Below are 13882 nucleotides of genomic sequence, written 5' to 3'. Positions count from 1 at the left end.
TAAATATTTAGTCCTACTACTGGTACCAATTGTCAGCAGATGGATTCTACATGTTCCACAGATTCTGTGATTGCACCAACTGTAACTGGCCCATACATACGTAGACCTAACATAATTTTTCAAATTTCCTATTCATAAATAATAAAGGCTCCCTCTCCAAAGTCTGTCAACTCAGATTGGTTGAACTATGTAAATACTTATATTCCAAAATCCAGTTCTTCACTTTATAAACGAACATTTACTAAAATTAAAATATGGCATTACTAAGAGACATAATATTCTACCCGGCATCAAGTTCATTTAATGATTCAGTCATTTCAGTCATGTAAGATCGAAAAATATAAGAAAGTCATTAAGCGAACGTACCATAAACAGTTTACTTACTTCCTTCAAGTTTAAACCAGCGCTATCCACTATAAAAATTTCCGTCATCGTCAAAACATAAAAAAAAAAAAAAAATCACACAGCTAGTTTTGTTTTTTACCATTGAACACATTTCATCATTATGCTTACATTTGGAACCTTTTACACACACACTATACACTATATTTTCTATTTCTTTTTTTGTTGAAAAGTTTGTCTTGTGTGCATAGGATACAAATACATCATAGCGGTCGGACTGCTGTTTCTTTCAAGTAGACGGGATCCACATTGTGTGTAAGGGGATTACTCCCCCTTTTCTCTCTCTCTCTCTCTCTGTCTGTCTGTGCGTTATTTTCCTTCGTCAATGGTATTCGTTTTTTGTTCGATTCTGTTGCCTCTGAGAAAGCGATAACATTTCTTCTTAACCTATTTTTTTTTTTTTATTCATTTGTGTTTTTTTGTTTTTTTTTCTTACACAATTTTGATTGTGTTGGAGTTGGAATCATTTTTATTACATTTTCTTTTAACCTTTGAACTTGAAAAAATAAACAATGTATATCCAATATCTTCCCCCCCCCGCTCTAACCCCTCCACACTTTTACTTTTTCAAATCTATTTTTATTTTTAGACGCCCCTCCCCCGACTGTGGCTTACACACATGCACATAAATAACGTTATTAATTCAGCACGATCCGTCACCATATAATTGAATGCGATCTTAAATGAAGCATTCAGTTTTATATTTGTTTGATTAAAATTCACCCTTAAACTAATTGACCAATCATTGTCAATTTTGGAGCACGGAGAAGGAGTGTCTAAATATGATCTATAATTAGTTCCCCTTAGTATCATGAGAAAAACGTGGAAGCCCTTTATCCTATTTCTTCATTCTAAAATAAACACTTTATTTTGTTTACTTTTATGACCTCGGGCAACGTTGGGTAGTCCTGCTAGTTTGAGTAAATGCGAAAGTGTTTTGTGTTCAAACCAATGAAAATGTTTATTAAAAGATTTTCTTTTTCAAGTGAAGAACTTTGCGAAATCCATCTATTTATAAACTGATCACATAGAATGACATGCAAAAGCTGTTTCATCTGATCTTTGATCCACATTGTTTACTTTAGATTTTTTTATGATATCTTGTGAGTGGTTTGGTGTATTTTTATTGATTCAATGTTTTTCAAGAATATTCACATATTTAATACTTAGTGTTCTAATGTGTTAGATATGTGTTAAGATTTTAAATAACTTTTGAACCCAAATTGTTTGGAGTTGTTGTTGACTGATGAAATATAATCTTATTCTTTATTTTATGAATGTGTTTATTTGCTACCAAGTTCTTTGTCGCATTTTCTCATTTGAGTGACAAATAGGAGTTACAATGTTAAAACAATTTATTTCCAGACTGAGACCGCGAATGAGTTCGCTGCATATTGAATGCGTAAGTTGGTTTTCGATTGATAATTTTCCTATTAGAATTTAATGTTAAAGAATTTAAGTCGTGTCATGGAAAAATAGTGTCTTTTGAAAGCTATCACCAACTGAATAGGAAAAGTCTAATCAGCGTTCGTTCCTTTGCAGCAAGTTGAAATAGAGGTGGAGAGTCTATTGAATTTTGCAGAAGTCCTTTTTATTACTATTTAAGACTTAAGTGACGCAATACTAGTTAAAAATGGATTCATTAAACGTATTCAAGTTCTTGCTTAATACTAGTATATTTTACTCGGTGTAATGTGTCAACTATTTTTTCCACAAGGAAAAATATAAAAGCAATTTTAAATCAAAATTCAATTTTTATGCAATTTTGTTTAAAATAAATAAAATTTGCTGTGAATATAAAAAAAAATATAGGCGTGTTACATTTTAAAAAAAAAATTATTAAAAACAACTTTTAATGGTCTTTGCCTATCTCCAGATTTTTATCTTTAAATATAACACAATTGTTAATGCTTTTCACTTTCTTAAATTTGTTCTCAGTGATACTTGTTGTATGGTTGAGTTTCAAATTATCTATTGATTTTTTTTTTTTTTTTTTTTTTTTTTTGTAGAGTCACCACTCCAAAATGGCCACAGTGGGAGAACAAATTCAGATCAGTAGTCATACGGTCGACAAAGTCACCAAAGCCAAGGTGACTTTGGAAAATTACTATACGAATCTACTCATGCAACATGAGGAACGGGAAAATCGGTAAGTTTTACAAAAAATTTTAATTAAAAAAATTTTTTTTTTTTTTAACTTCATTATTCATTTCTTTTTTTTTTTTTTTAATTTCTGTTATGTAGCATTATCTCTTGATGGAGGCCATGGACATATATATTGCATATCCCCTTGGGTATCGATTGCCTCATGTTCGACAGCAATTTCTCAACTAATAACTGGAATAAGATTCACACATGGGAGGCAATAACAATTCAGCTTAACTTATTCTACCAAGTGGGCTATGATGTGGATGATGTTTCTCATTGTGAAATGTGGCCAATGAGAGCAGGTAATCATTAATAGCGACTGCCTTCATTGCATTCTGTGTTGCCACCATGTGGTACTAGCTTAAGTTTTCTGTGGATTACTGAATCTTAAATTCTTCCTGTTTATCCTTTTCCAGTATTGCCCAAGATAGTTTAGGCATGCAGTTCAGCACCTGGAGTTTGAGCTCATCCACAAAGTCCTTCTACTCCCCTCTTCTTTACTTGGTTGATTCAGTTGGAGACCTAGACAGCAACAATCAAAGGTGACCTAGCAGCACTGTCAAACCCACAAACAAGTAGTTGGTCTTCAAATATGTGATTGGCATTGGCTAGCTATATTACATGAATTAGCTCAGTATTGTTAAAAATGGTCAGAGACTGTTTTGTTTGGGAGGAAGCTGGTTCAACTCAACCAAGATGATGGCTGTTACAAATAAAAATAAAAATTATCAATGAAACTGACTCTACTTTGTCTCACTAAGATTGGCTTTTGATTATCTGCTGATGGGTGTAAACACTGCTGCTTAGCTCCATGGTGTCTAGTCTCCAATTTTTCAACAGCAGCTAAGCATATAGGCACATTGTTCGTACCTGGAAAACTTTTAACCCCCACCCACCCCCAAGTAAAAAGAAAAAAAAAACCTAACGACCTATTACATTTCTGAATTTTTGAGATGAGGATTGGTTATTCATATTCGGATTCTTCATATTACTGTTCTCCTCTTGGGTGTTATTTTCACAATAATTTGGCTGATATAACCTTCGACCTTCTTCAGGTGTATCTTGTTGAATTCAGGAATGTTTCTATCAAATTCGAGAATCTGCAAGGAATTTCCAATGGAACTCTATTTACTTCATGGGGTAACATGCTCTCGTTCTGCCAGCCATAACTGGATAGAGGTCCTAAATATTCTTAGGCACCCACACTGAGGATTAACCTTTAGGAGAATATCACTTTACAATAAAATTTTTCCAAGTACTCTAACCACTGTGGCACAGGTCCTTTTACATTTGCATTGTTATTATATTTAAAAAAAAAAAAAAAATGAGTTATGCCTTTTATGTTACTAGCCTGGGTGCCCAGCATTACCAAGGTGTTTGGCAAAAAAAAAAAAAAAAAAAAAATGGTTGTAGGCAGGCAGGCTCGAACCTATACCACAAAGGAGGAAAAGAATGTGAAAAAAAAATGACGCCTTTGCTGTTGCATCCATCGCCAAACTGGAAGTAACAAATGTTTAAATCAAGACTAGTCAATCGAAAAGAGGGGGATGATTTTCGAAAATATCAGCGAAAAAAAAAAAAAAAAAAAAAGCCCCCCCCCCCTTGTTGAAAAGTGCCCAGTTGAGGGTTAAGGAATTAATGTTTTTTAGCCAATTTTTCGATATTTGTCATCTGAAGGGTCAAGCGTCAAAATGATACTGATCTCGTGAAAATCCATCACTTCTATCGAAAGTTTTAGACAGACATACATACAAACATACATACAAACATACATACATTTAAACAGACATGTGAGATTTATATTATAGACTAGTAGGGGTGCCTGGCATTGCCTGGCGTGTATAGGTGGTGTAGTAAGGAACTGGGGAGGGGGGATCAAAACCCCAGTAGGCAGAGGTGCTAAAACATTTTTTTTAAATGTGGTGGTAGACAGACAGGCTCGAACCCATAACACAAAGGAGGCGCAACCAGAAGTCACGAACGTCAGAATTAACCATAGTCAATCGAAAAGGGAATAATGACTTGCTAAAATGGTGATGCAAAAATCGACCCCTCGTTGTACAAAACGACTGAGTTTAAGGTGAAGGAATTAATGTTTTGGGCCAATTTTTCAATATGTCATTTGAAGGTTCAAGATTTAAAACAATACTGATTTGGTCAGGTTCCGGTGAATTTTTTGTGAGACACACACATTTTGCCCTTTATATATATTGGAGATAGATTTTGTGTATTACGTAAACAAATTTGACTGTTTGCATGACTGTTCTCATCTGGAGTGTTATTCTTACTAGGTTTCAACTGATGTAATCTTGAACCTTCTTCAGGAGTATCTTATTTAACTTTGGAATTTGTATGAAATTTTGAACTGACCCCTTTATTTATGGGAGTAGATTGTTTTCATCCCATCAGCCATGACCCAGTCAATGTCTTAAGCAATTCTTAATCATATTCTTAATATAGCACTATGGAGCACCTTAAAGGTAACCCCCACTCTCGACAGCTCGGGGTTACATTTTTAAAAATAAAGTAAAATTCAATAACTTTGTGTCTGAACCCTTTAAGTTTCTAACGGCTTTTAATCTTCAAAACTTTTCAAAAGCTTTTGAGGACATTTAACTCTCCAACTCCTTGTGAATTAAGTCTTTAAACTGGCGAAGACTTATTCATAACTCCTTGTCGTTGCTTGATTGTCTAGTTTTTATCTTTGTCGTCACCTTTTCATCGTCTCGTGTTTAGGACCTTAATATCTATGCCAGATGCTCGCTGGTTGCTGAACACGAATCATTGAGGCGAAAGTGCAAAAAAAAAAAAAAAAAGTGATGAATTAACTAAAAAGTGAATTAAGTCAAATATCAATTCCGCAGTAAAGTTTGTTTTGGTTTAGTTTCAGTAGTCACATCACACTCGAATTCTAAATGAATGTTTTTGTTTTTTCGAATTCTAAACGAATTTGTTTCAATTTTAATTTAAGTGTAATGCAAGTGAATTCACGATATCGTTGCGTTGTAGTCTTTGTGTAAAAATAAATGTTGAGTTGAAAGTACTAATAAAGGCCATAGTTAGATTTCACGGTTAGAGTCGTTAAAACCGGAAGTAAAATCCGGTTAGTCTCGCAGATTGCGTCTTACACTAACAAAAAAAAAAAAAAGCAAAAAGAAAACAATAGCAATCGCGTCTTCGCGTTTTTTCTTAAATTTTTTTATTTCTATTTTATTATGGAAAAAACAGAAAGCATAAATCAGGGAAAAAAGATAAAAAAAGAAAGAAAAAAAAAAGAAAAACGGCATAAATAACCTTGTATGATTCCAAACCAGTGTGTTTCCTCGTAGTGTTCCTTGTGAACGCATCCGCTGTAGTGTAAATGGGGAGAAGGGAAAGGAGGAATCTAATAGAGAGAAAAGATGTTGCAACTTCCATTGAATCTAAGCGATTTTGGCAGTGGACTCTCACCGGAAAAAATATAGGAATGTACCATTGTCGAGGGACTGTAGAGGTAATAGGCCTATAGCACACCTCGGATAATGTGCTACAGTCTGTATGCATTACATTTGCATGTAATGTCATGATTTTTAACCTTATTAAGGTCAAAGTTGGAGGGGAAAAATGAGTTCAATTTATTTATATGGAGATAATTTCTAGTTTTTGCCCCCTTTCTATTTGGTGCTTTGTCTTTCTCTCTCTCTCTCTCTCCATCTGTCTCTCTCTCTCTCTCTACCCATTACCATTACTCGTGGGAGGGGTTTCCCAAAGACCATATGTATAAGGTAGGATAAGTGAATTGGTCATCATAGTTAACCCTATTTCCAAAGTGATTTCATGGTTAATCCAATTAAAACCACTCAACAGTTTACCTACTTGCGTTTCTGGTGGTCCCTCAAATAAAACTCAAGTGGTCATTTCCACAGATTCACAATCTGCTTCATTTTATGATCCCAACTGAGGTCCAGCTTGCCGGGAGGGGGGGAGAAGGGTCATTTTTTCTTATCTGTTAAGAAAACAGATTTATTCTTTTTATCATTATCACTGTTATATTCAACAATGCGAAATCTCCTGAACTTGTGTTAAAAGGATCACCCAGGAGACTGATCCACAACAAGCAAAACAACCCGAAGTTGTCCGGTCCACAGTCCTTGTCACATAGTATCATTTTCAAATTATTTACAATGATAAAACACAATTCAATGACAACAAGAAAATAAAAGAAATTTCTGAAACTGGTGTAGAATAAAGAGATGAGAACAATTGTCCAGAAAATACAGAATTATTAATCCTCATCTCTGGAATTCCAACACATAATATGAACAGTTTTGAAAGAAGGTTAAAGATAAAAAATAAGAATTTTATACAATGGTACACATTAGCACAAATGTTTGTTCAGCTTTTAGATAACATGTTTGAAATAACAGGATTACAACTGAGCACAATAGACAGCAGAATACCAACTAGAAACTCTAGGTGTTAATAAAATTGTTTTGTAAAACGCATTTGATGTGTTGGTAATATTTGTTCTTTGGGAGAAATCCAGTCTTTCATCTGAAAGACAAGAAATTCATTGAAACTGATAATATAACAAGAAATATGCAAGCTCTGTTACATTATTGTAACAAATTAGGAAAAACTATTGTATATAAATTATGTACTTTTTTTTTCTATTGAAGCCATGCTGTGAAGTGGTTATATATTCCTTTTTGTTGACACAATCTATTTTGAAAAACACAACAGCTAAATATTTGGTCCATTTATTTTCTTTTAATATAATTATTTTTTAAAACTCCTTTTCACTTCAAACAAGGCCTATTGCCACTCAGAACATAAGGGGCTATTATTTTGGATTATGTCATTAGAAGCGAGATGTCTGTTCACATTACATTTAAACTTCTGAATGTTAGTTATGGAAGAAGGGAATAGGGAAGGAATTCCAAAGTCTAGCAGTCCGAGAGAAGAAATTGGAACAGAAAGCTTTCCAGTATCTAGAGACTTCAACAGTGAAGGGATGGGATTTAGTCAGGAGCATGTACATTGTGGGGATACAAGTGCTTTGTTCATCAGCGCACATTCCATTAGAGTATTGGTAAAGCAGGCACAGGGATGCAACATTTTGTCGATGGACATAAAAATGTAAATAACTTGTATCTATATTGTTGAGATTAGAATTGGTAATATTATGGTACCTCCTTGAAAAAAAATTAAGATATAAACCTTATGTAAGGATGAATGGCAGTCATGAAACATCTGGCATCCCTTCATAATGCTGCATACAATGGACACTGATGAGATGGTCATCCATACACAATAGCATGTCTGTTTCACACCAGAATAACTGCTGAGATGTTATGTTCTCGTTATATCATCTGGGGCCCTCCACAAAAGCAGTGCATACTGGTAGTACACATTAAACATCCTTTTTTTACAACATCATAACATCTCTGTGGCATTTTTGTCCATCTGTTGGCTAAGTTGCAACTTTATGTGACCAATATTACATCCACAATAGTGATGGGACGATTTCAATATTTTTCCTGATTCTAATATAATTACTGGCTCTGTTTTAAATTCTCGATTCTAGTTCTTTAAAATATATATATATATATATATATATATATATATATATATATATATATATATATTTAGATATAGTTATTTAAAAAAAAAAAATTGTTTTTTGTTACCATAAAACCACATAAAATTACATTTGTGGGACTTGATTCATAGATTTAAATTTTTTTGGTAGTATAAAATCATTACTACTAAAAATAGAAGATTAAGTTTTAAATATAAACAAGCAAAAAAAAATAAACAAAAGAATCGGTTTTGGCATCAGAAAACACAATTTTTATTGTAATGCCAATTCTGATACTCCGTCAAAAGTTCCAATTTTTCCAATTCCTGTTTCCGATCCTGAATAATTGTCCCAACACTAATTCAGACAGATCATATTCAACAATCAGTTTCTAAATGGTGTCAAGCTTTCTTATTATTGGCATCTCACTTGCCACCTTGATGCACACCTTGGCTTTCCTCATTAAAACGTTTGAAACTCGGTTGAATATGCATGAGGTGTCACTTTGCATATACAACTTTCACTGAAACACCAAATTGACACATTTCTGTATACCATCCAGTTTTACCGGATTAATGTGCAGTTGAACTTGTCAGTCACAAGCAACACATATCGTCTTTTGTACTTCAGTTCCTTTTCAATTTCTTCTTCATATACCCACAAATTGAGAATAAAACAGAGCAAGGTCACTCTATTTTACTCTTGCAATAATTTCCATCACCATACAAATTAACAGCATTGGTTATTTTGTCATCCCAACTTTTGGTGGTTGTACTTAATATGCATTTCATAGTACCTGTTGCGATGCAAAGCCGTTCACACAATTGCAGATGCTCCACAAGTCTTCTTGAAAAAAAAATAGTATGCATTGTTAAAGCAACAGCTAATTAGTTCTGGAAGTGCAGTTCTACATCTCCACTGTATGCTTCCTTGCCTCCCCATCCCTCAAATATTCAAGCCCAATACATGGACTCCATTTCCCACCTGGTCTAGATCATTAGAGAGCAAACTGAACTCGACTAATTTGGCACTCGTGTTTTGTGATGATGTAACGTCTTTGTTTACATAGATGTCATCTATGCACACCGATATTCTTTTACAACCTCATCCCTAATAATCGCCTTCATTATCTGCAGTGCTGTGAAGCCAATCTGGTAAGATGTTATTGTCTGCTAACAAACACTATCTGAAATTGCCCCAATGATTTGTTGACTCTGGCATGCAAGTAGAATTTTAAATCCAGCAAGAATATGTTGTATCCATGTTGACGCCATTCTCACAGTTTGCTGGAACAAATATCAGCATCAGCTATAAACATGTCGATATATTGATTCTGATCCTGCTATTCAATTAGAGGCCTTGTGTGTTCTGTCATACAATCATAATTAACCAAATCAAGCTTTTAGGAAGTGCTAATAAGGTAGAGAATCAACCAGCCATTTTTTATTCATTTGCGGCTCTCCTTTTTGTATGCTACTCTTATTTCACCAAGCATATGGCATTCAGCTACTCTGGATGGTAGCCTGGTTGATCCTCTTGTCTTCCATTGATTTTCATGATGCAGTGCAGATCTTGGGCCACTTATTGAATTTGAAGTCTGATTGATCAATCCTGGATGTTGCACACAAGATTTTATTCAGGAAATTTTACTGCTTAATCTGAAGTGATTAGCATCTCGCTCAAGGCTTTAATAGTGTCAGAAGTTAGCAAAAGGCCAAAGTAGCATATTATCAGTTTGACATCAAAGGAATTCCCAGTCGCCTGTGTAAATCTTGACCACGATATCTTCTATGACAACCAAACGCTTATGATGGTTACTCTTACACGTCTATTCTTTCAGGTGTGGCAGTCTTGTGCTCTCTATGGTATGGATGTAGCAAGAGAATCGAGCCATGCTCAGTATAGTGTCTCATGTATACAGACTTCAATAACCATTAGTACCTCATTTACATTTTTTGGGAAAAGATTGACATCTTATCCACTAACCTCATTTTATTGGATAATTCAGAGTCTTAAGTTTCTCTTTATTGCATCAGTGACCGCATATGTGCACTTATTGCATTTATAGCAGACTATTCCAATGTGTGAGCCTTACCCTAATCAAACTTAGAATTGCTTGCCTGGTTGCAGTGATGGGATCTTCGCTTGATCCAATAATTTTAAACACTAGATATTCCATGCTAGAGTTTGCGCGTAGGAGTTGCTTCACTCTAGCTAGTAGCCATACTAAAGCTTATTGAGATAGTCTGATTAACAAGGTTGCTATCTTTTTCATTGCAGCCAAATAAATGTTTACTTTTATCTTGGTCATAAAATCCATGCCAGAAATTGTTCATACATAAATGCAAGGGTTAGGGGGTTGAAAAGGAACTTTAATACAAAAGTAGAGCACCATTTTGATTTTAGTTGCTTTCTGTTCTTTTTATCACCCTGCTGTTGATATAAGGTTATTTTTAGATGAATCACATTTCACCTTGCACAGAGATAACTAATTTGATTGATTTTTTTTTTTCAATCAATTTTGACACGGTTATAAAGCAATTGTCACTGATTAATATGTCCACCATATCACCAAAATAGCTTGAAACGAAAAGTAGCACTTCATTAGAAATACTTTGTGTGACTGAAATAGGATTTAACAAATGAAGCACTGAAGAAAGGGAAATAAAAAAGACTAAATGTTCATCACTGCAAAAATTCGTTTACACAATTGACACCATACTTATTACTTGAAACCGCATTTGTTTGAAGTGGGTTGAGTTGGTTCCGTCCATCCTCGCCTTTACATTTATATATATAAAAGCGAAAATGTGTTAGTGTGTGTGCATTTTTTCTGTATGTCCGCCAAAGGCTTTTCGGTCGGCTCACTCCTTAAAACTTTTTATATAATGTCTAAATCATATCTACAAGTTATGATGGGGGTCGCGTCTATTTTTAATTTGCCCAACTTTTCAAGATCTTCTTCGATCGCCGCGTCTTCGTTACACTTTTCAGTATAAAAAAAGTGAAAACTGGCTTGCAGCCATGTCATGTTTCAAGGGTAAACATCATGCGACTTAACTTTCTCGCACCTGTCAATTTCATTTTGTAAAGGTTAAATTAAGACGCTTTTCATGTCCTCTCCCCTCATGGCCAAGATGGTTAGGTCTGTTCCCCCCCCCTTTTTGTTTCCACTTTTGTGTCAAGGCTTCAGGGTTCGAGCCTACATTCCTACTAAAACTTTTTTTCTTTTACACCTACAAACACCCGGCCAACGTTTTTTTTTTTTTTTTTTTTTTAACAGTTGTTTTGACCCCCCCCCCAACACACACATACACACACCTTCAAACACCCGGGAAACGCCGGGTACCCCCGCTACTCCCTTATAAAGAGCGATCAAGTTGATTTGAAGTCAGCAATTGTGGTCTCTAGCCACTTGCTTTTCCAATAGCAAACTTTAAAGATTCGGGTTATTTGATTGTGTTGTAGGCCACCTTTAGTCACCATCAGTTAGGTTTTTCTTTTTCTACTACATCAATTTTCCAACTCTGTAGCAAAGCTGAAGCAATTGCTTTGTAGATGAACTCTCCTGGTTGATGGCAAAGTTCACGACCCAGCCAGAAGATGTTTTGTGATGCTGACTTGTCAAAGAGTTAGTTTGCAGCGGAAACATACTGTGTTGTTCTAGAAATGGTGGCCACAGGATGTGTTGTTTGAAAGGATGCGACACGGGCAATGGTGATCGAGGGCAAAGTTGTGACCCACAGTGATACTGGGAACATTTTATGGCATTCAAAATGATCCGGTCAATAGCATAATTGAAAAATGTTTGTGAAAGAACATCTCCTTATTGAACGCCAGACAATTTTTTCGTAAAATTGCAGAACCTCGCCATACATGTGTATATAGGATCATGCTGAACAGTAGTATTCTTTGAGAAGGTTAGGTAGAATACCATCTGTTTCCATAAACTTCCAGAAAATCCAACAGTCGGCAGTAGCAATAAAATCAATGAAATGGATGACTGTCCTTTGCTGGAAGCACCAACAATATCTGAGGATTGATCTTGGAGTGAAAATTTGATCTGTACAACCACAGCACAGACAAAAACCACATTGGTTTCACCTTATTTTAGAGTTGTATCTTGATTGGAATTGTATTGGAAGAATCAAAGTAAACGTGTCGATCAGTCTGATATCATGGTAGTTGCTACAGCAGTGCTTATCACCTTTCATAATAAATGATACCAGTATTGCATCACTTCAAATTTGGAGGAGAATTTTAGTCTCCTAAACTCAGTTGATAATGTGATGGATGTCAGGCCCTAGTATATTTGTGCTATGTTTCAGCACTCATAAGGATATTGGATCAGTGTTATGAAAGTAGATGAGAGCTGTTAGGCTTTAACAGATCACTTCACCATTTTGTTAATTTATGACCAATGACCCCCCCCCTTCAACAAGCTACTATGAATAATATTGATCCAACTTTTTTATAACTGCCAAAAAACGCATGCTTGAAGAAGTTGTTGCTGTTATCAAGTTTCAAAAATAACAAAGCTACAGGAAAAGATAACAGCTGACACTGTCACAAGCAATGAAGCACACCACCACAAATGGCTAAGCTCCCTTACACACTGTGATGCTTCTTTGCTGAACATGTTCTTTTTATTTTAATGTTTCTGAAGGTCTTCATATGAATGTTTCAGTGCAAATTGCATCACAATCTCAGTATCTTGGCCTTTTAATTGTGTGCTATTTATGCTACTTAGATGCATTAATCTCAGTTATTTAATCTGAAATTCAGACTCTGATAGCATGGAAAACAGTTTTGTATGGATGTAGGAAATATTAGTGCATACCTTTTGAGGGCAGACAAATGGCACCTTCTCTCACATGATCTCCTGGATGCCAAACAAAAACGACCTCTTTCATTACAAATCACCTTCACCTAGTCCACTACGAGACTTTGGCAGTGATTCACTACTTCTATGATAAATTTTAAGTTTTGCTTGTGGTCCTGAGTATGACCTTAAGACATCCAGTGGTGAGGCTCTATTTGGAGGTTGTGGAGTTGCCCTTTAATTACCATTGTTCCCAGGTCGACTTTGACCCGGAATGGTAATACTTGTTAGCATATCTGCTGCTACCAGATCGAGTTGTCTAAAGATACTGCCTTCCTGAACAAAAAATGCACCAAATATTGATATGTTTTTTCTTTCCATTTGCAGAACTTAAGCATGTTCAGCAAAAACAAAAACAATTTTGTTTTTCTACAATATAATCAAACCAAACACCATGAATAAGTATTTGGAGATATAAAGTACCTGAAGCATGAAAACTCTTTCCAAAATTACTGGATCCGGCATTAAATAACCCAAAAATGGTTATGCCATCAAGCAAAACGGCCAACCACCTAACCAACAAAAATCTCGTTCATAGAAAAAGTACACCCAACCTGTCTGAGCTGGATATGATTGGATTGAATTTAACTCACATGATTGAATTATGGGGAAAGTAAAGATCCAATTATCATGATCTAAAACAAAAACAAAAAAAAAACCCATTCATCACACGATGGAACCAGCCATAGATATGCACAAATAATCTATTCAAGCCTGTTTGATAAAAGGTGCCGAATGTTCTGATTCTCAGAATTAAAATAGCACTAAATGATCATAAATTGCTTCATAACATTTACCGTTTTCATTTTGTTATGTAATCACCAATAAATCTCAAGGACAAATGTTTCCTAGAATTAGAATATATTTACCTAATTCTTGATCCAATCATG

At 35.0% G+C, this 13882-nt stretch overlaps 1 protein-coding gene across 13 annotated transcripts in view; it reads left to right on the top strand.

Annotated features, from left to right (window-relative positions):
* Positions 1 to 13882, top strand: part of LOC145276974 (serine/threonine-protein kinase tricornered-like) — a 582645-nt gene that overhangs the window by 378863 nt on the left and 189900 nt on the right. For 11 of the 13 annotated variants that reach the window (XM_080128524.1, XM_080128529.1, XM_080128525.1 and 8 more), the window contains one exon: positions 2412 to 2551. In XM_080128524.1, the coding sequence (XP_079984650.1) occupies positions 2412 to 2551 (140 nt within the window). Of the gene's footprint in view, positions 1 to 947; positions 1805 to 2411; positions 2552 to 13882 lie in introns of those variants that run through there. The other 2 variants (XM_080128527.1, XM_080128526.1) reach the window with 1 other exon arrangement.

The sequence above is a fragment of the Euprymna scolopes genome, chromosome 5, assembly GCF_053919585.1.
Source record: "Euprymna scolopes isolate OS-2025 chromosome 5, ASM5391958v1, whole genome shotgun sequence".
NCBI lineage: Eukaryota > Metazoa > Mollusca > Cephalopoda > Sepiida > Sepiolidae > Euprymna > Euprymna scolopes.
This window is presented reverse-complemented; position numbering and strand designations above follow the sequence as displayed.